Source organism: Danio aesculapii, chromosome 21 (genome assembly GCF_903798145.1).
Source record: "Danio aesculapii chromosome 21, fDanAes4.1, whole genome shotgun sequence".
NCBI lineage: Eukaryota > Metazoa > Chordata > Actinopteri > Cypriniformes > Danionidae > Danio > Danio aesculapii.
Window position 1 is genome coordinate 39,571,609 of NC_079455.1, and position 23,274 is coordinate 39,594,882.

General features: G+C 33.9%; 1 protein-coding gene across 2 annotated transcripts in view; it reads right to left on the reverse strand.

Moving 5' to 3' along the window:
• prodha (proline dehydrogenase (oxidase) 1a) overlaps positions 1-16,552 on the reverse strand; it is a 39,259-nt gene extending 22,707 nt beyond the window's left edge. The window contains exons 1-4 of one of the 2 annotated variants that reach the window (XM_056446276.1): positions 16,183-16,552; positions 14,522-14,730; positions 6,838-6,872; positions 2,478-2,513 (exon numbers count right to left, since the gene is read on the reverse strand). In XM_056446276.1, the coding sequence (XP_056302251.1) occupies positions 2,478-2,513; positions 6,838-6,872; positions 14,522-14,730; positions 16,183-16,503 (601 nt within the window). In that variant the 5' untranslated portion in view covers positions 16,504-16,552. The remainder of the gene's footprint in view (positions 1-2,477; positions 2,514-6,837; positions 6,873-14,521; positions 14,731-16,182) is intronic. The other variant, XM_056446277.1, reaches the window with a different exon arrangement.
• Between the last annotated feature and the right edge of the window lie 6,722 nt (positions 16,553-23,274).

Consider the following 23,274-nt stretch of genomic DNA (forward strand, 5'->3'; position numbering starts at 1 on the left):
CACATATACATATTAAGTATATATAAATGTTATATATTTAATTTTTGATGCCATTAATCGTGATTAAACTATGCCCAGCACAAATGTTTATGTTTTTTTTTTCTTATCAGAATCAGTCCTGATAATATCTACATAACATTAATTCATTTTAGGTATTTTTTAAATCTGCAATTTTTGATATACATTTCAATTTTTGTCCTAAAGATCAAGAGAAACTATTTATGAAAAAAATGAGGATGAAATATTTTACGTTTTTTTTTTTTTTTTTTGCATTAACAAAGGTAAAATGAGATGGGAAATATTATTATATGCCTGTTAAATATTATAATTCTATAATGTAAATATTTTTCGCACAGAACAATATGAAACAAAAAAATAAGAGACAAAAATGCTCATAAGGATGCATAAGGTTTATTAATATATTATTAATTATATTAGTACAGCATTTTAGCTGAATGTCCATCTAATATTCTAAAATTGTTATATAACCCGTTTCAGAAGATTCAGAGAACATTTAAAGTAAGATAAACTTTGCATATTTTTTAAATCACTTAAAATAATTGCTTTATCAGTGAACATTCTGAAATATTGTTCTTATTTTAAGTAAAAAATTAAATAAAACAACAACACAAGATAAAATAAAATGTAAAAAAAAAAAAAGTAGAGCGGCAGGAAAAAATGTGATATAACACGACAAAATAAAACAAAGCAAAAAATCTAAATGAAACATAACAAGAAAGTAATAAATGTGGAAATGTGATGTGATAAAGCACGATAAAATATTGTGCATGATTTATTTATTTCACTTTATATATATATATAAAAAAAGAAAAGTATATCTGTATTATATTTTATTAACACCATTTCAGGTGGCTGTACATTTAACATTTTTCCAGAACATTTAGAAAACATTTAAAGTAAGGTAAACTTTGCATATTTTTATATGACTTAAAAAGCATCCATATTTAGCAAACATTCTGAAATATTGTTCTTCTATATAAAGACTTCAGATGCAAAAACCTCTAATTGCCGTCTGAAATTTCCATCAAAAATGAACATTTTTTCCTCAGACCCCTTTGTTTATAGCGAGTTATTTTACCTTAAAGACCATGAAAAGGACTTAATATTTGCCATTAAAGTGATATTACTAAAACCTACACACTGGAGCCTAATAAAAATGCTCAATTTAGAAGAAAATTTCAGAAGGCATTTAGAGGTTTTTGCATCTGAACTCTTTACATATCTTACAGAAAACAACAGAAAAACCCTCTTACAACATATTTTTGTTTTGTTAGCTGGGATGTGCCTAAATGATCATTAATCACAATTATGAATGCTTAATAAATTCAACAACACAAACAATTGAGTAACAAAATCCCTGTCATTAATGCTGGACAGCTTTATGCAGAATAATGCCACAACCAACACTTCCACTGCACGCTGACTTTTCTAACCAGAGTAAAGGTTTTCATTTGAGATGCAAAAACAGCTTTAAAATCCCGAGCTTGCAGAGTTAATTTCAGCCCCTTCACCAGTAAACCAGCTTTATCCAGTCTGAGCGAGTGAAACAGAGACACAGAAGTAACACACACACACATCTATTTCAGCCTCAGTGACTGGATGAACACACTAAACCAGAGCTAACACAGCACCATCCCGGAGGCATATTACAGATGCAATATGTATTACTAGTACTGACAGACCCAAGTACAGAAGAAACCCAGTGGTAGGGCTGCACGATATTGAAAAAATCTAGCATTGCGATTATTTACTCTCCTGTGAATTTTTTTTCTTGCTCAAATATTTCCCAAATGATGTTCAACAGAGCAAGGAATTGTTCACAGTATATCCTATAATATTTTTTCTTCTGGAGAAAGTCTTATTTGTTTTACTTCAGCTAGAATAAAAGCAGTTTTTAATTTTTTAAAACCATTTTAAGGTCAATATCATTAGCCCCTTAAGAAATATTGGTTTTCGATTCTCTACAGAAAACACCACTGTTATATAATGATTTGCCAATGATTTACTAACCTAATTAAGCTTTTAAATGTCGCTTTAAGCTAAATACTAGTATGCTGAAAAATATCTAGTAAAATATCTGTACTGTTATCATGGCAAAGATAAAAGAAATCAGTTTTTAGAAATGAGGCATTAAAACTATTATGTTTAGAAATGTAATACACTGAAAAAAGTGTTGCATGCAAAACTGTTGCAAACAATTTATTTGTGTTGAATTTAAACAAACAAATTAAATTTAACAACGTTCAACTTAATTTGTTTGTTTAAATTCAACACAAATAAATTGTTTACAACCACTTAACGTAAAAAAATTGAGTAAATCCAAGAAATCATCTTTGAATAATTTTTTTCAGTGTAGTATATATCTTCTCTCCATTAAACAGAAATTGTGCAGCTCTACCCAGCAGACCACCAGCACCACTGCTAAAACACTCAGATATAAATGTAAAGCACTGTACACTGCGGGTCCTGAGGTGAACATGCACGTGTGTCCACTGAAAACACAGCAAAACACCTTACTGAATGAGATTTCAACAGCTTTAACAATTGCAAAAGAGTTAACAAATGCAAATCAAATAAAATGGGGGGGGGAATCTGAGTAATTAGGATTAAATCAGAATAATTAAATAATAAGCAAACAACACAACATCTAAAAAACAGAAAACCAGTAAAATGTGATAAAATAAGTCAAAATAAAACACAACAAAACAAAAAAAAACATTTATAAACAAAATAAAAAGACAAAAATAAGTAGAAAACCTGGAAAACTAAGACTAAAACAAGATAAAGTAAAATAAAACAAACAAATAAGTAACAAAAAATACATTCAAAAATAAAAAATAAGTAGATTAGCAGTAAAATTGTGATAAAACATAAAAAAATTTATTAAACAAACAAAGCAGAACAAAACGAAACATTTTTAAAAGACAAAAATAAGTAGAAAAGCTGAAGAAATGAAACAAGACAAAGTAAAACGAAGCAAAAACAAAACACAACAAAAATTAAATAAATAATTAAAAAACGAAAACTGGAAAAATGTGATAAAAGAAGACAAAGTAAAATAAAGCAAACAAAACATAACAAAATAAAAATATTAAAAAGTATAAAACCAATAAAAGTGTGATAAAACAAGTTGAAATAAAATAAAACAACAAAGCAAAAAACAAAAAATATATATCATTTTTTAAAAAGGGCACCTTTACCCTTTTTCAAGATTTAATACAAGTCTTTTGTGTCTCCAGAATGTGTTTGTAAAGTTTCAGCTCAAAACACCCATCAGATTATTGATTATACCCTTCAGAATGTTGTCATTTTCTGTTCTAAACACTTTGTAGCTGTTTCTGTGGCCTGTGCCTTTACTGCTAGTTCTCCCCGCCCACCGTTGCCACGTGCCTGTCAGAATGTGCCTCAATCTCCGGCTTGGCTGCGTCAGATAAACAGCACAGTGACAGACATAACAAAGCAGATCTTACAAAATGTTTGTGAGAAATACTACAGTGAGAACTTCTCCAATGATTATTTGATGCATTTGTCGTGGAGTTAATTCAAGCCTTTCTGCAATGATGAGTCACACACAGCGTGCGCGTGTAACTTTGCACTATTTTTGCACGCAAATGTGACAGGATACATGTTAATATCCACTGCTGTATGGGTATCTGATACGTTAATGTACAAAATAAACATCCACAAACCAGGATTGAAGCGTCTTCTTTTATAATTGTACTGACAAGTGGATGTTGTGATAAATACGGTAAAATCGCAGTAATTCATTACAAACATGCACTGTTTTAAAGAGCCCATATTATGGGTTTTTGAAAATGCCCTTCCATGTAGTGTGTAACACAGCTCTAAGTGAAGTGAATTATCCAGCTAAGGCTTAAATCTGTAAGTGTACAGTGTTTAAAACGATTGATTCATCTATAAAAGAGTCGACTCATAGTGCTTCAAACGAGTCGTCTTGATAACGAGTCATTAGGTGTTTCGCGATGACGCAGCCACGAAACACAAGCCTCGCCAGTAGTTACGCGCGCAAACCAGGGAGATTTGAAACCTGCGGCCCCGCCCACTAACACAGAAAAAACACTAGACACACACACACAGACGCCGCCGGTCGAATGAAGTCACGCTGTGCTCAGATGGATAATATTGACAGTCTCTACCCAAAGATGAGTTGTGAACTGTGAAGAGTCAGTGGTTGAGGTTTATTCACTAGTGTAAGTAAGTGCGATTAAAATTGTTGCCTCGTTTAACTTGCAAATTATGTATTTATTGTGTTTTGTTACTTGTTAACCTGGTACAGTACACGCGGTTACTCTTTATATTCTCGTATCACATGTAAGCCATGTTAAAAACGCGACGCGTGCCGCTTTGTTTACGGATTTAACGTTAAATGCTTTTGTGAGCTCGCGTTCCACTGCCGTTTGTCGTTGCTATGGCCATCGTAAGCTAGGAGACAGGAGACTCGCGTCGCTTTCCCTAGTTCTTCTGAGGAGCGTTGTGTGTGTGTGTGTGTGTGTGTGAGAGAGAGAGAGAGACTCGCGTCGCTTTCCCTAGTTTTTCTGAGGAGCGTTGTGTGTGTGTGTGTGAGAGAGAGAGAGAGAGAGAGAGAGAGAGAGAGACTCGCGTCGCTTTCCCTAGTTCTTCTGAGGAGCGTTGTGTGTGTGTGTGAGAGAGAGAGAGAGGGAGAGGGAGAGGCTAGGAGACTCGCGTCGATCTCCCCAGTTCTTCTGAGGAGGGTTGTGTGTGTGTGTGAAAAAAGCCTTACACTATGAAGCGCATGTGCACTGTGACTACTTTTATATAGTTGATTACCAGCTGGGCATTTCACTCTGTCTCGTGCTGAAGCCTGTCACTGTCGACCAATCGCAGCAGGCTGTCATCGGTCCAATCAGCGCAGATTAGCTTCGCGCTGAGGAGGGGGTTGGGAACAAATGAATCGCTGAACGATTCATATGGGAGTCGTTGGGATAATTAGGTAAAAATAAATGCAGATTATAAGACCATAAAAGTGTTTTATGACCTTGCATGCATATTAGACTGTTGTTGGAGACCCTTACAACCTAAATATGACCCTATTTCATGTATAATATGGGCTCTTTAACAACATTTTAAACTTGTAAAACTCACTCTTGATCACATTTGATGATGACTGATGATCACAGAGAGCTGAACAGATCTTTTAATCCCAGTTGTTTTGCGCAGGTCCTGTCTTGTTGATATGATTTTGTGCGTTTTACGAAGACATGTTAATACGTGGCTGTAAATCAATCCGGTGGGCGGGGAAACCACACTCCCATAGGTGGAGGGTGAACAAACTCCAGGGTAAGGCTAATATTTGCGCTGCCTTTTAATGCATTTAAAAAGATTTGCGACTAACCAAAAAGAGGTTTTAACAAAAGCACCGCCTATCAACAAACGTCTTATATTCAGCACGCACATTAAATAATTTTATTAAACCAACCCACTGATCTACACAACCGGCCAAAAGTTTGGGGTCAGTTTATTTATGTTTTATTATTATTACTTTTTTAAAATCGAATTAAAATTATTCTGTTCATATAGGTGGCATTTAAATATTAAAAATTGTTAAATATTTATTAAATATTTATTTATTACTTACTGTATGCAGTTTTAAATGAATATATTACTCCTTGTTTCTTTTATTACTCTTAATAATAATAATAGTAGTAATAATAATAATAATAATAATAATAATAATAATAATAATTAATATTAGAGAGGACGCAGCCCTCACTATTCTACCGCCCTAGGTCGCCTCTGGATGCGCCGGTTCTGAGAGTATCATTCTCGAAACGAAATCATTCTCTTTTTCACGAGGCCAGTTGAAAGCCGAACTTGTAATTCAGCAATAAATATTTGACCTTTAAAACTTTTTACAGTCTATGGTCAAACCCCGTACTCGTCAGTGCAAAGTGCGGAGTAGGGACAGTTCCATTTTTGTGCAGAGGGGGACTTTAAATTTGCAATACAATACCTAACTAAAATAGAATAACTAAAGTGTTTTGTTAATCATCAATATTAAATTACATTCATATTCCAACTTACACCCGTTACATGTTTTCAATGCAATTTTTTCTTTGCTGCTATCTCTGTGGTGTCTTGCCAGGGGGAGGCTAAGCCTTCCCCAGCCCTACACACGCTCCGCCTATGCACACTCCTATATCAGATTGTGGTCGGTCTGAAAATGGGAGTGATTTTGATCCTATTTTAACATCAGGAAATAAAAAAAAAAGACTTATTGTCTTTATATCACCCCATTATGACTGTGGACACACCATACATACACACAGTTCTGTCCAAACAGTTTAAAAAAGATGTTTTTCATGATAGGTGCCCTTTAAAAAAGGCAACTAAACACAACACAAAAATAAAATAAAAAAGACAAAAATGACCTGGAAAATGCAATAAAACAAGATGAAATAAAACAAAGCAAAAATTGAAACAAAACATAACAAAATTGAATTAAAAAAACAGGAAAAAATTATAAGGCAAGATGAAATAGGGTGTATTATCTATTCATTTAACTGTATAACCAAAAAATAAATAAGTCTGTTCTTATTACATTTTATTTACACAAGAACTGAAAAAGTAAAACATAAAACAAATCATTAAATCAAACTTAATGTAAAAATGTATGTGTATTACTTACATTTTATACACTATTTTATTTATATTCTCTTTGAAATTATGTACTGATTTGATTCTTAATATACACCACAGCAATAAAACCACGTCCAGTTTTGTGCTTAAATGTCTCCCATTTGTAAATTTACTGTTGCACCAATTCACGGTACTTACCATGGCTCTCTTTCTCAGCCTCAGAAACACAGGAACTGAAAAACAAGACGAAAACAACACGATTAATGGTAAAGTTGTGTTTTATTAATGGCAGTTCATGTTCCAGCAAAACACGTCACCTTTACAGCGGGACATTTCACACTTCAGCTCCTGTCAGCTCTATTGAAACAGGTGATAAACTCACTCAGGGACATTAAATGATGCAATACACACACACACACACACACACACACACACACACACACACACACACACACACACACACACACACACACACACACACACACACACACACACACACACACACACACACACACACACACACAGTGACATGATGTTCCTGGTGCACAAGCTGAAAAAAACGTCCTGATTCACAAACGCTCTTCAGAATTCAAACACACACACACACACACATCACTCGCTTTGTCGACACAAGTCTTAGTCAACACACAAGCAAAGTTCAATCCATACTCGATCAATTTTCAGATAAATTCGTCACACGAGCATGAAAACCTTTTATTTGGAGATGTTATAAAACTGTTTGATCCTCAGAGTTTCTGTGAGGGAAATTGAAACACAATTCGAACATGAGCTACATGTCAAAAAAAGGAAAGCGGGAAGTCTCGAATGTGTAAAAGCTGAAGCACATGAATGCGAAGTATGACAGGTATTTGACCCGACCTTTTCTGTGCAAACATGTGTGCGCAAAGCAACATGCTCGGAGAGTTGCTGAGTCAACAGAACAAATGTGGAGATCGTAAAATGCTGCAAACAGCGAACATTGAAAAGACAAACTTATCAGCACTACTGTGAATTTTTATATTCTTGAATAGTTTATATTATTGGTGTTTACATTTTTATACTGTGAATTTTTAATTATTATTATATTTCCCGAGTAATGTTTAATGGAGCAAGTACGTTTTTCACAGTATTTCCTATGATGTTTTTTCTTGTAGAGAAAGACTTTTGACAGTATTTAAAATTTATTAAACAATTTTTGAGGAAAATATTATCAGCCCCCTTCAGCAATTTGTTCGATTAGCTACAGAACAAACCACTTTAGTCCAATGACTTGCCTAGTTGACCCATTCAATCCTATAAATAAACCCTATTAAACCCACTTTAAGCTGAATGCTAGTATCTAGTATCACTTGGGGAAAAAAAAAGTATAATAATACGTAAAATAAAGAAACTGTACTTTTATATAAATTAATACTGATACAAATTTAATTTACAAAGGTATTACAAAAATATTATTATTCCAAGAAAATAAGAAAACAAGAAAAAAAGAAAGTTGAAAAGAAAATGAATGAATGAATGAATGAATGAATATATATGGATGGATGGATGGATGGATAGATAGATAACATATACTGCCGGATATGATTGATGGATGGATGGATGGATAGATAGATGGATAGATAGATAGATAGATAGATAGATAGATAGATAGATAGATAGATAGATAGATAGATAGATAGATAGATAGATAGATAGATAGATAGATAGATAGATAGATAGATAGATAGATAGATAGATAGATAGATAGATAGATAGATAGATAGATAGATAGATAGATAGATAGATAGATAGATAGATAACATATACTGCCGGATATGATAGATAGATGGATGGATGGATGGATGAATGGATAGATAGATAAATGATCTGCCTTCCTCAATATATTATACTAAGTGTTATTTTACTTTTAATTGATTAAAATCTTATTTCTGACAAAAATGTAATTTTTGCTCATTTTCAACTAAAAACAAACAAAAAAATTGTTTATATATTAATAAATATAATTAAAATTTTACCATCTTTTAATAAATGTGAAGAATTTCTCATCGTGTATTTAAAGGTTTATCTGATTATATATACAGTCAATATTTCCCAGATGATGTTTAACAGAGCAAAGAATCTTTCTTAGTATTTCCGATAATATTTTTCCTTCTGGAGAAAGTCTTATTTGTTTTATTTCGGCCAGAATAAAAGCAGTTTTTAAATTTTTTTAAACAATTTTAAGATCAAAATTATTACCCCCTTAAGCAATATTTTTTTTAGCTTGTCCATAAAACAAACTATTGTTATATAATGACTTGCTTAATTGCTCTAACTTGCCTAATTAACCTAGTTAAGCCTTTAAATGTCACTTTAAGCTAAATACTAGCATCTCGAAAAGTATCTAGTAAAATATTATTCACTGTCATCATGGCAAAGAAATAATTAGAAATGAGTTATTAAAACTATTAGGTTTAGAAATGTGTTGAAAAAAAATCTCGGTAAACAGAAAATTGGGAAAAAAATAAACAGGGGAGCTAATAATTCTGGAGGGCTAATATACTGACTTCAACTGTACCTTAATAATGCATAAATTAGGTCACATGATTGTCATGTCAGATATCATTCAGCAAGTCATATGATTTAATGAATATTCATATGTTTAGTACAAGCACTACGTGACAGGCTTTATGGTGAACTTTTAACCCTAAATAACATACGAGTAATGCAGCAATGCCACATGATTTACAACTAGATGAAAATTACTACATTCAGGCCATTGACTTTTATTGCAGGCAATTTTATTGAAGAGGATTGTGTGATTGCATGTTGTAACAGCTTTTATTGGAGTATTTCGTCTCGTCTGTTTAGGAAATCGCTGGCTGTAAAATTGCTCTCAGTATTCCAGTGATTTAATTTCACGGAGAATTATATGAATATGCGTGATATATAATGCACCACTTTTGCATATGTTTAACAGAATCTAATGAAATACACCTCCTGGTCGGTGCCTAATGCGTAGAGGAAAGTGCCCCGACACATGCACTCTTGTGTTCGCGGCAACCTGGGTTCGATTCCCACCTCGAGGTCCTATGCTGATCCCTCCCCTCTCTCTGCTCCCCACACTTTCCTGTCTATACTCTCTACTGTCTTGTCAAAATAAAGGTGAAAACCCCTAAAAAATAATTTTATATTTATATATATATATATATATATATATATATATATATATATATATATATATATATATATATATATATATATATATAAATAAAAAGAAATACAATTCCTGGTAGTCCTGGAACATACCAGTTTCTGATCCCCCCTGAATACACACAAACAGTTCAGTATGAACAGTATGAAGCTCAGTATGAACGAATTACTAGGACTATACAGACACTTCATTTACACACACACTCTTTGCTAAGTCTTGTCAACTGTAAGTGAGCACAACAAAGTGTTTTCCTTGCCTTGTCTAGCCGTGTTTTTGACTCTTGCTTTGTTTCTTGTTTATGTTGTTTTGCGTCTGTTCTGACTATTCATCTGTGACTTTGATTACAATTTGGATTACCTGCATGATCCTGTCCGTCCGTTTTAACCTTTGCCTGACTAACGAATCTCTTCATAACCTGCGTTTGAACTCTATTGTACTCCGACTTCTTACATACTCACACTCAACTTCCAAACCAAAATACCAAAGTTTCTTTCTTCTGACGAACATAAAATAAGATATTCTGAAGAATCTTGGAAAATGAAAGCCATAGACATGCATAGTAAAAACAAAATAAATACCATGGAAGTCAATGGCTGCCAGTTTTTCAAAACTCTTCAGAATAATTATTATTATAAAAAAGAAACCTAAATGGGTTTGAAAGTAAAAGTAAACCATCACAGAATGGTGACTTGAAGTTTAGATAAAAGCGTCTGCTCAATTCATAAATATAAATGTAATGTCCATGTTGGGTGAACTGTCCCTTTAAAAGATTTTATTTTCCAGAGTTTCATGTGCAGTTGATTTCCAAAGGATTTTGTCAGCTGAACACTGTGTGTTTCTCACGCTGAGAGCACAGACTGGGGCTCATCTTACCCAAAACACCTTACATAACATCCTCACAGGCCTTCAGCAGTTTGTTTGAGAGAGAGGCTTTTTGTCTCTGAGTGAAATGAGACCACATTCCCACTGTTAGTGAGATGAAACAAGCTTTCTTTTAACATTTACATCAACAAGCAGGTCTTAACTCAAGTTGAAACATAGGCTATCTATTAGGTTTAGTGTTGATTTTAAAGTACTGGTTCTTGAACGCATTTAATGCTTTAGGCAACGTGTACTTAAAGGGATAGTTCACCCAAAAAAAAATAAACACATTTACTCAACTTGTTGCAAATCAGTTTGAGTTTCTTTCTTCTGTTGAACACAAAGAAAGCGTCACTGATGAAAAAATTGACATCCATAGTATTTTCTGTTCTGACTATGGATGTCAATGGCTGCTTTTTTCCAACATTCGTCAGAATATTGTGTTTTGTGTTTAACAGAAGAAAGAAATTCCTAAAAAAGTGCGATAAGTGTGTGTTAACAGCACAAAATAGGTAGGAACCATACAAATAAAGGCTATTTTTGAGATATATTATATTCTGATTGGCTGCAAGTGTGTTTTTGGATTTTGCCCGACAGTAATCAAAAGCATTTTACAAATATTGCTGAGTGCACGTTTCCAAGATTGATTACAATCATGATCGCAGAATGTAATGGTCAATTTAACCATGTTTATCTCGAATTTCATCATTACCTGCATTCTTGTATCGTCCCATAACTTTACAATTCTTTTAACAACAAATCAGAATCGTGCTTTCTAACTGAAATGCTGCTCTGAATTGGAAAGTATGAAAAATACTAAACAATTAAATGTGAACTGAAAATAAATAAAATGTACTGAATTAACAGCCCTAAATGCAGGGTTATTACATCTATTTCAAAGTCAAATTTAAGCACTTTTTCTAATTTTCACTGAAGTGTGGCAAAATTCCATATTTGCTATAAATACATTGCCAAAAAATCAATTACTAATACTAATCGTTATAGTAAAGTATATAGTATAGCAGGCGTGACCAATCCTGTTCCTGGAGATCGACCTTCCTGCAGATTTCAGTTGCAACCCATATCAAACACACCTGCCTGTAATTATCAAGTGCTGTTCAGGTCCTAATTAATTGGTTCAGGTGTGTTTGATCAGGGTTAGAGCTGAACTTCGCAGGAAGGTCGATCTCCAGGAACAGAGTTAAGCACCACTGTAGTATAGAAAGGAAACATTTTAATGGCATGTTTGCCCCAAGCACAACATTGGATTACTGTCATTTACTTCTTCTTCTGCTTCTTAAATGTGTCTAATTTCCTCTTAAATGTATATTTATTTTTCATCTTAAAGGGTGCAGATAAAAAAGACATACATGAGTACACCCCATTTTGAAAATTAATATTTTATCCATTTCTCAGTGAATATGGGTAATATATATTGGTACATTTGAACAAAACAGATTTATTAAACAGATATATTTATTAAAATAATATTTTAGTCACCAAACATATTTAGAAATGGAAAGATAATACATTTAAACTCAATTAACTAAAAATTAAAAACTACAACATTTGAACAAAATTTATTTTTTATTTTTTGCTTCTCTTGATTTTTCCTCTTTTTAAATTTGTCTTAATATTTTTCTATAACATAAATTTGGGCTACTATTTTTTGTACCATTTTTGTAAGTTATTTAGTTAGATTAGCTCCAGGTTTGGCTTCAATGCTGACTAATCTAATGTATATGCACAAATATAACATTGTAAGAAATAGAAAATATTTAATTAAATGAGAGATTTGTGGGGGGGTGTACTTATTATTGCTGAGCACTGTATGTGCAGACTTCAGAATTTTCATTTTATGCAAAAGCAAAGCTATATTTTTATTAATTATTCTTTTTTGATAATTATTATAATCTACTCTGTTAATTATTATTACCTAGTTAACAATATAAATAACTTTAAAAGCAACAATTACATTTTCAAGACGTTTCAAGCACTTAATCTAAAACCTAAGCACTTTTCAAACCTTGAAAACACATTAGTATTCAATCATTTCCAGCTAGATCCAGATGCACTGCAATTGTCGAAGCCCTAAAAGCTTATTACACATTAAGGATGAGGTATTGCACTACACAAAGCATTAACCTCATTTAATGTGGCTTTTTATGGTTCTCTATTTGCGCCACACCTTCGCATGTCAACTTCTCGTGACTGGCTCAGAGTTATTGGACACGCAGCTCTGTGTTTTCTGGCTCAAACGCATGTGACTGCATTCAGCAGGGGAGGAGGGTAAACACCTCCCTTTTTCAGCAAATCAGGCGGTGGGCCTTGGCTGCAACTGACCAATGAGGAAGAAGGTATTCAGAGAGCGTTTCCATTAGCGCAGCCAAAAAAGTGGCATGCTTTCTTTCTTTTTTTAAACGTGTACTTTAGGAACAAATACATTTGTGCAGCACTTTGGCCAGCATGAACTTGAACTTGAACGTGCTCAATGAATAAATTTAAAGATATAACCAATGAACAAGGAACAAAGCAAAGCAAACATATATATATAGCAAACAAACTATATATATATAGTTTGTTTGCTTTGCTTTGTTCCTTGTTCATTGGTTATATCTATAAATTTATTCATTGAGCACGTTCAAGTTCAAGTATATATTTAAAAAAAAAAAATAATAATAATAATATATATATATATATATATATATATAATATATATATATATATATATATATATATATATATATATATATATATATATATATATATACTGTATTAAAATCACACAGGCTTCTCCCAAAGATTTTAAGAGGCATCTCTGTGGAAATTCCTCAGCTTTTATTTACCTTTAAACAAACAGTGGCATGTCTAAAATTATTCATACCCTTCTCGATAATCAATAGAACAATAGAAAAGCCTTTATTGGCTATTACAGCAATCAAACGCTTCCTATAATTGCAGACCAGCTTTTCGCATTTCTCCACTAGTATTTTTGCCTGTTCATTTTTAGCAATGAACTCTAACTCTTTCAGGTTGGAGGGTCTCCTTGACATAACCCTGAATTTTAGCTCCCTCCGCAGATTCTCAATTGGGTTTATGTCGGGACTCTGGCTGGGTCACTACAAAATGTTAATGTTTTTGTCTGCTTTCTATTTCTCGACCAATTTTGCTGTGAGTTTTAGGTCGTTGTTGTGCTGAAATGTCATGCAGAACATCGTTCATTGTCTTATTATCTTTTGGGAGAAGCCTGTATCGTTTCCGGTAAAAAATCAACAAAAGTAACTTTAAGTCAGAATTTCAGGGGTGTGAATAAGTTTGGGCTTGATTTTATATACAAAATATCACATTAACCATAACAAAAAACACCAAAAATGATCAAATATAACATAAATAACAAAAATGGTTGTAAAACATAATGTCTGCATCACATCAACTATCAATGACGCATAACCTCCATAATCATGTACAATTTTCAAATATATGAACAATTATTTTGTTGTTGGTAAGAGAGCCAAACATTTAGTCCATTTATTCTCAAACATTTGTTTTTGTATTCAGTTATTAAATACGTATATACGTCAATCTTTCCATTACCTCAAATTCTATTGTTATTTTGAAACATTCGTATTCATATTTTCACCTCTTTATGGCATTTTCGGGGTTATAGCTTTTTTAGATGTTGCCAGTAATATCCTAAATAAATATTTATCATCCTTTTCAGAATAGCATGGTTTCTAAGACACAAACAAGTCAATAATCCTGAAACTGAAATGCAATCTCATGTTATTTAATGCCAGGACTGATTAAGGGAAAATAAGCTTAACTCACTCCATCTCCTTCTTCTCGGCCTCTTCTTGCGTCAGATCCTCCTCGACGCTGTAGTCTAAAACCGAACCCACACCAAACGCCTGATTCTTCTCGATCAGAGGTTTGATGGAGTTCTGGTCCTCGCCCGCCACAAACTGACCGTAGAAAGTCATTTTCATCAGCTTCTCAAAGAGCCGCTGGCCGAGAATCTTCTTGCTGAGGTCAATCAGCTGTGGATGCAAAAAGATGGAAATGTCAAGTAAATAAAAGCCATGATGACACAGACGAACTGCCTATATTCCACCGTAAAAGAAAGAAATAAAAAATAATAAAATAAATGGGCGACGCGGTGGCGCATTTGGTAGTGCTGTCATCTTACAGCAAGAAGGTCGCAGGTTCGAGCCTCAGCTGGGTCAGTATGCGTTTCTGTGTGGAGTTTGCATGTTCTCTCCGCGTTCGGGTTGGTTTCCTCCGGGTGCTCCAGTTTCCCCCACAGTCCAAAGACATGCAGTACAGGGGAATTGGGTAGGCTAAAATTGACCATAGTGTATGAGTGTGTGTGTGTGTGAATGAGTGTGTATGGATGTTTCCCAGTGATGGGTTGCAGCTGTAAGGTCATCTGCTGTGTAAAACATATGCTGAATAAGTGGTTCATTCCGCTGTGGCGACCCCTGATTAATAAAGGGACTAAGCCGAAAAGAAAATGAATGAATGATAAAATAAATATAATTTGTACTTGACTAAACCTTTAATTAAAATGAACTATTAAATAAAAACTAAAATTCACTATTTTAATCAATATATATTAAACTACATTTATTTTAATTTATTTTAGTCTTACTTCTGCTATTTATTTCAGCTTTGCTTCCAAGAAAGCATTTCTCAAAAGAAGAGAATTAGTTATGTATATATATATATATATATTTATATATCCTAGTCATTAAAATGTATATTATGTATATATAAACATATTATAAATATGATATATATGTGATATCCTTCAAACAGGTGTACAGAAGAATCTGTATATATTTAGGATATATGAATTAATAGTTTATTTATATTATACATCGATGATATTACTTATACCGGCTTTCATAAAGTGTTTCATATGATGTTACATCTACAGGTTACTAAAATCAAGTTCTGAACATCTTTACATGCTTTGAGTGTTATTGATGACATGATATTTCTTGCATTGTAATATATGACAATGAGTATTAAATATTTATCTTATAAAATATAGCAGTTTTCATTCAGTATTATACAAATGATGTTACATATTCAGCTTATACTTTTATTTTTACATGTAATAGGTTTTGGTATACATTTTTTTCATGTAAAATATTAAATATATACAAACATTTAATAATATATATTGATGACATTACATTTAACCGTTTTCATTCAGCATTAACAGTTACACATGATATTAGCATACATAAACGGGTTACCGAGCTCAAGTCCTGAACTTTTTTTTTTTTACATGTAACGTTAAGTTTTGATATACATTTTTTCATGGTCAATATTAAATATATACAAGTATTGAGTATTAAATATTGATTATATTACATATACCAGTTTCCATTCAGTATTATAATATTAACGTTACAAGTGATATGACAGGTTATCTAACTCAAGCTCTTTTACACCCGAAAAAAAAAAACAAAAGTAAAACTCGCCTCTTTATTTTTATCGACCAGGAAGTCAAATGTGCAGAGTTTGAAGACCAGCAGACTCCTGAGCAGCTCCAGTGTGTGTTTGCTTCTGTAGGCTTCTCGTGTGTTGTCGAAGTCGATGGAGATCCTCTGGCCGCCGATGTGCGCCTTCTTCCCGCCGATCAGATCCACATCGCACGGGCTCTCCAGGATGGCGCAGGACTGCTCTAGAGGCGCTTCCTCCGTCTTCAGCTCTTTGTGCTGGGTTGATGCGACTGTGGAGCGAAGCCTCACACCGAATAAATGAGCCGGTTTAACTCTGGATATAACTTTAGAGTACGACATGTTTTGAGCGAAGGAGCGGCGATGGAGAATTCTGGATGAATGAGGAGGAAACGGCTCTGGTCTGGTGGTGGGGGTTGTTAAAGCGCGCTTAAAATATGTAAATGAAATGCTACGCTCTGAGTTGTGATTGGCTCACGGTTGGTGACGTAGAGAATGACTCATTTGGATATGCTTAGACTCAAATTATTTTTGCTGCTTGTTCAAACTACTTATTTAAACGAGCTAAGTCGACGCAATTCTTGAGTTTTTGAGGGACAGCTTAATTGTTTTATGTTCAATCCACTTACATTTGTAAAAACAGTTAACTTAAAAGGGCACCTATTTTGCCACTTTTTTCAAGATTTAATATAAGTCTTTTGTGTCTCCAGAATGTGTTTGAAAAGTTTCAGCTCAAAACACCCATCAGATTATTTATTATACCTTTCAGAATATTGGTGTTTTCTGCTCTGAACAATATGTAGCTGTTATTGTGGCCTGTGCCTTTAATGCTAGTTCTCCCCGACCACCGTTCCCACAAACCTGTCAGAGTGTGCCTCAATCTCTGCCTCGGCTGCGTCAGATAAACAGCAGAGTGACAGACATGAAGGAAGCAGATCTCACAAAACTTTTGTAAGAAATACTACAGTTTCAATGATTATTTGATGTATTTGTTGTGGAGTTGCAACAATGAGTCACACACAATGTTGTTAAGTTCACACACACACACAAACAGCGCACGTGTTTAACTTTGCTCTTTTTTTGCATGTCAAATGTGACAGGATAGACGTTAATATCCACTACTGTATGGATATTCGTTATGTTAATGTGCAAAATAAACATGATTTAGCGTCCACAAACCAGGATCCAGCATCTTCTTTTATAATTGTACTGATATGTGGATGTGGTGATGAAGATTGTAAAATTGCTGTAATTCGTTACAAACATGCACTGTTTTAAAAACGTTTTAAACTTGTAAAGCTCACTCTTGATCACATTTGATGATGACTGATGATCACAGAGAGCTGAACAGATCTTTTAATCCCAGTTGCTTTGCGCACGTCCTGTCTTGTTTATATGATTCAACAAATTACTATGGAGACATGTTAATACACGCCTGCCAATCAATTCGGTGGGCGGGGGAACCACACTCCTATGTCAGGTTGCGGTCGGTCTCAAAATGGGAGGGATCTGGATCCTATTTTAACGAGTTATTGTCTTTATATCACCCCAATATGACTGTGGACACAGCATACCTACACACAGTTCTGTCCAAACAGCTCACAATAAGTCATTTTCATCTTAGTTGCCCTTCAATTGATTTGTGTTGGACAACATTAAGGAATTGTTTGGAACCCTGCATTTTTTTACAGAGGACACTTGTTTTGCATTGAGAATTTGTCATTTAAAGGAAGGATTTTAATAAAAATGTTAGTGTCGTTTGTACTACATTTTCCACACTGTAAAAACTTGTAATTGGTTTGGTGATAATACCAATAATATACAATAATACGGTAATAGTTTTATAAGGTTTATAATTTCATATTTCTCTTACAGGTCTACCTCCATGTACTTTACTTTTTTGTTGTTCTTTTAAATTTTAACACTGAAAGAAATAAACAATGGATCAAATTAAACAAATTGTTGGGCGGCATGGTGGCTCAGTGGTTAGCACTGTCACCTCACAGCAAGAAAGTCGCTGTTTCGAGTCCTGACTCCATGGGTTCGTTTGCATGTTTTCCACGCGTTGGCGTGGGTTTGCCTCCGAGTGCTCCGGTTACCCCCACAGTCCAAAGACATGCGGTATAGGTAAATTGGATGAACTAAAATGAGTGTGTATAGGTGTTTCCCAGTACTGGGTTGCGGCTGGAACGGCATCTGCTGCGTAAAACATATGCCGGAATTTTTGGCGGTTCATTTCATTGTAGTAAGCTCTAAAAAATTGTAGACTAAGCCAAAAGACAATTAATGAATGAATAAACAAATTATTTCCACGTGTTACACCTAAAAGAATTAAGTTTAATCAACTTTTTTTATTAATGCAAGTGAAAATGGCAAGAAATTAATACGTTTATGTGTCACAATCGGAAGTAATTTGTTGACGTTTTCACTTTTTACAGTGTAATGTTGTTAAACAATAAAAAAAATAGAAGTAAATAAAAAATAATTAGGCTACTAATATAAGATATGATATATATATAAAATATGATATAAGATTATGTTATATCCCCTTCAATTAGCCAAACTTTTTTACTTCTATTTTTAATGGAACTTATATGTTGCCATTCAGCTTAAATGTTTTAAAATGGTAAAATAAGTTCTGCAAGTGCTCCACCAGAAAAAGGTGGTTTGCCATCCCCAGGTTGGAGGAAAGTCCTTACCCCAGCTGGAAGAGTTCAAGTATCTTGGGGTTTTGTTCACGAGTGAGGGAAGGATGGAAAGTGAGAATGACAGGCAGATTGGTGCAGCGGCAGCAGTAATGCGGTCGATGTACCAGTCCATTGTGGTAAAGAAGGTGCTGAGCCGAAAGGCAAAGCTCTCGATTTACCGGTCAATCTACGTTCCTACTCTCACCTACGGTCATGAGCTTTGGGTCATGACCGAAAGGACAAAATCTCGAAGCAGCTGAAATAAGTTTCCTTCGGAGAGTGGCAGGGCGCACCCTTATAGGGTGATGAGCTCTGTCACTCGGGATGAGCTCGGAGTAGAGCTGCTGCTCCTCCACACTGAGAGAAGTCAGCTGAGGTAGTTCGGGCCTCCTGGACGCCTACCTGGGAAGGCCTCGGGGAAGATTCAGGACACGCTGGAGGGACTATGTTTCTCGGCTGGCCTGGAAACGCCTCGGGATCCCCCCAAAGGAGCTGGAGGAAACGTCTGGGGAGAGGGAGGTCTGGGGTTCTCTCCTAGACAGCTGCCCCCACGACCCGTCCCCGGAAAAGCGGATGAAAATGAATAAATGAATGAATGAAAATAAAAGTTTTAGTTAGCAGTCATAACCTAGTTTTATACCTTAAAACTTTTACAAGTATAACTACTCGTATAATTACTCGTACAAGCGTTTATTTTGAAGGTAATGATCAGCAACCTGTATTCAGTGTATTACCTTAATTCATTTCTTCAAGGAGTTCCACTTAATGGTAATGATGGGCAAAGATTAATCCAAAATAAAAGTCTGTTTGACATAGTATATGTGTGTGCTGCTCTTTATATATATATATATATATATATATATATATATATATATATATATATATATATATATATATATATATATATATATATATATATATACACACATGCATAAATATGTTTGAGAAAAATATATTTATATTTAGATAGAAATACCATATATACATTTAAATATCTTTGTAACAATTTCTTTTATATAGTTCTGCTTTTATGTATGTGTGTATTAAATATGCATCATAAATATATATTTTGGATGTGTTTAATTTTGGCCCAGCATCAATATACTGTCTTTCTGACTCAGCTTTTGTGTATTTGCTGAATAAAGACAAAAAGTCCATCAATACAAGCTCTCTCCCTGATCTCTGTGGATGGGTGTTGGTTCATATTGTGTGTGTCCTGAAAGTGGTTTTACAGGTTTGCCTATTGAGCACATGATCAGTACTGCATACTTGTTTGATTTTATTCAAAGAAACAAGCTCAACATTTATAAAGGTGCTCTAGTGACACCGTGTGGTCAATATATGTTAAAACATTAATGCAGGTTCTTTTATTGTAACAGCTCATTATAAGGGATACAGCTGCGGGCGGATGTTTACAAAAAATATTTTATACTATTTATTAAATTAAACATTAATTGTATTTTATTGTCGTCTACCGCCACCCCAACCCATCACAGTAATGTAAAATATTCTGAATATGATTTATATTATTAAATGACCCATTAAATTGCATTAAACCCTATCTATCCCATCACTCACAGTAACATAAAATATTAATAACTGTACAGTCACAAAAATATGTTATATTGATGTGCGTATCGTGCTGTATTCTAGACTTTACACTTATAGGACACTCATTGAAATATTCATAGGAAAAACCCTGTAATTATACTGGAGTTAAAGGACTTTTTAATATTATGACGTAAAAAGTGATATTATAGTAATCAATGTCAGAGAACTTACTATATATGGTTCATTGCCTGATAAAGGGTTAATATATAGTAACTGTATTGCATAAATACCCTTTTCTTTTAGCAGTTTCTCCACTATTAATTAATTTATAAAGTAATTTATGAAGCTTGTTTTGATTAAAAAAAAAAAGTTACTGGCTTCTTCTGCCTTTTAACAGACCGACCTCAGATTCTGGACAACATTTCAGTTCCGTCTCCATCATTAGCCAAATTATCAGAAAATTATATGTGTACTTAAAATGTAAACATTGTTAGATTTTTTTGGTTAGTTTTGCAGTACTCGTATTTACAATAAATGATTGATGTATTTTTTCATTCATTCATTTTCCTTCGGCCAATTTATCTGGAGTCGCCATTGCAATGAAACGCCAACTATTGCCTGTTTTACGCAGCGGATGCCCTTATAGCCGCAACCCGGTACTGGGAAACACCCATACACACATTTACACACACAATGGCCAATTAGTCTAATTCACCTAGCGCATACAGACTGTGGGGGAAACCGGAGCACCCAGAGGAAACCCACACTAACACAAGGAGAACATGCAAACTCCACACAGAAATGTCAACTGGCACAGCTGGATTCTAGCCACATGCCACCCAATTGATGCATTTAAATAACTATAATTACAATTAAAAACGCTATAAAGTTATTCAATCTAAATGTAAACTGATTTTTTAAATATAAAATCAAAAAGAAATAAACGCCTATTCTCTTCTTTTTCTAGAAATGAAAGAATTAACGAAATCCTCAATGAGAGGTTTGAGTTCCAGCAGTTGAGGATAAGATGAAATCTAAATGTGAACTGATTTTATTTGTAATATAACTAAATTATAATATTAAAAGCATAAAAAAATGTATTAAACGCAAATTATGTCCAAAAAAGTAAAATTTAAAAATAAAGGAGAATCACATGACATCAATATACGCTCTTAGAAATAAAGGTACGCGAGCCGTCACGGGTGGTACCTAAAAGGTCCATATTAATACCTCAAGGGTGCATATTAGTAGCTAAAAAGTTCAAAAGTGTTCCTTTTAAAATTTGTAGGTACTAATATATACTTTTGAGGTACCAATATGGACCCTTCAAGCACAAATGTGTACCTTTTGAAAAGGTACCACCCCAGTGACAGCTCGTGTACCTTTATTTCTGAGAGTGCATAAATGGAATGCATTTCTTATTTAATATCATATTAAATTTAATATATAACTTCAAAAAAAAAAAAAAAAAAAATGGTAACGCAGTAGGTAGTGCTGTCGCCGCACAGCAAGAAGGTCACTGGTTCAAGCCTCGGCTGGGTTAGTTGGCGTTTCTGTGTGGGGTTTGCATGTTCTCCCTGCATTCGCGTTGGTTTCCTCCGGGTGCTCCGGTTTCCCCCACAAACATGCGGTACAGGTAAATTGGGTAGGCTAAATTGTCCGTAGTGTACGAGTATGAGTGAGTGTGTATGGATATTTCCCAGAGATGGGTTGCGGCTGGAAGGGCATCCGCTGTGTAAACAAACGTGCTGGATAAGTTGGCGGTTCATTACGCTGTGGCCACCTGAGATTAATAAAGGGACTAAGTCTAAAAGAAAATGTATGAATGAATGAAAAAATAAATGGTTATCATTACTTTGTCTTCACGATTCATTATTTCAAACTGAAGTTCTTACAGGTTAAAACAAAAAGTATGTACAATAATGTTTTAAATGCTAATTATTCCAGCCAAAAATTATTTTTAAATCCTGCAAATATATAAATAAAATACAGTTCTTGCCACTTCTGATATAACAACAACAAAAAAAAGCTTAAAACATGTATAATAATATATTTAAATGTAAACAGTTCTGAGGCTCAGAAACTCAGAACTGTTTACCTCACCCTACCCCTCTCATTCAGTTTTTGCACATCATCCTACATTTACATATTGCATGTCTCTTGTTCTACCTCAGAATTGTTTCCTCACCTCACTCTACTCCTCCTCATCCCCTATTTTGCACTATTTATTTATCATCTTTCATTTACATATTAGATCTTATAGATCTCTCGTTCTACCTCAGAACAGTTTACTTCACCTCACCCAACCGCCTCCCCCTCTCCCATTTTGCTTTATCATATAGTTATTTCTACAGTAACTTGTTTAGTGTGACTTGTATTGTAAGGATATTCACTACTTACTTGTATTTAAAAAAATATATATATATAATCTGTTTTTGTCCTGTCTCTGTAATGCTGTTGCACTGTAGAAGCTCTGTCACCAAAACAAATTCCTCGTATGCGTGAACATACCTGGCAATAAAGCTCTTTCTGATTCTGATATATTCTCATGTTTGTGAGTGAGATTATAATGTACATTATATATGTGTGGAGTGAAAATTAAAGGCATTCTATTCTCTAATGCTAATTATTGTTCAAATATTATGCAAGGAGAATCACACGAGATTGATATATAAATAGAACTGCATTTCTTAGTTAAGAAAATATTAAATCCTTTTAAAATATAAATTACTATTGTTACTTTATCTTCAACATTCATTATTTTAAACTGAACTTCCTACAGCTTAAATCACAAATAGAAATCATTGCCAATGAATTTGGCAGTATTCCTAGTTTTAGATTTGATGTGTAGTACTAAGCATTTTGAATGAACAGT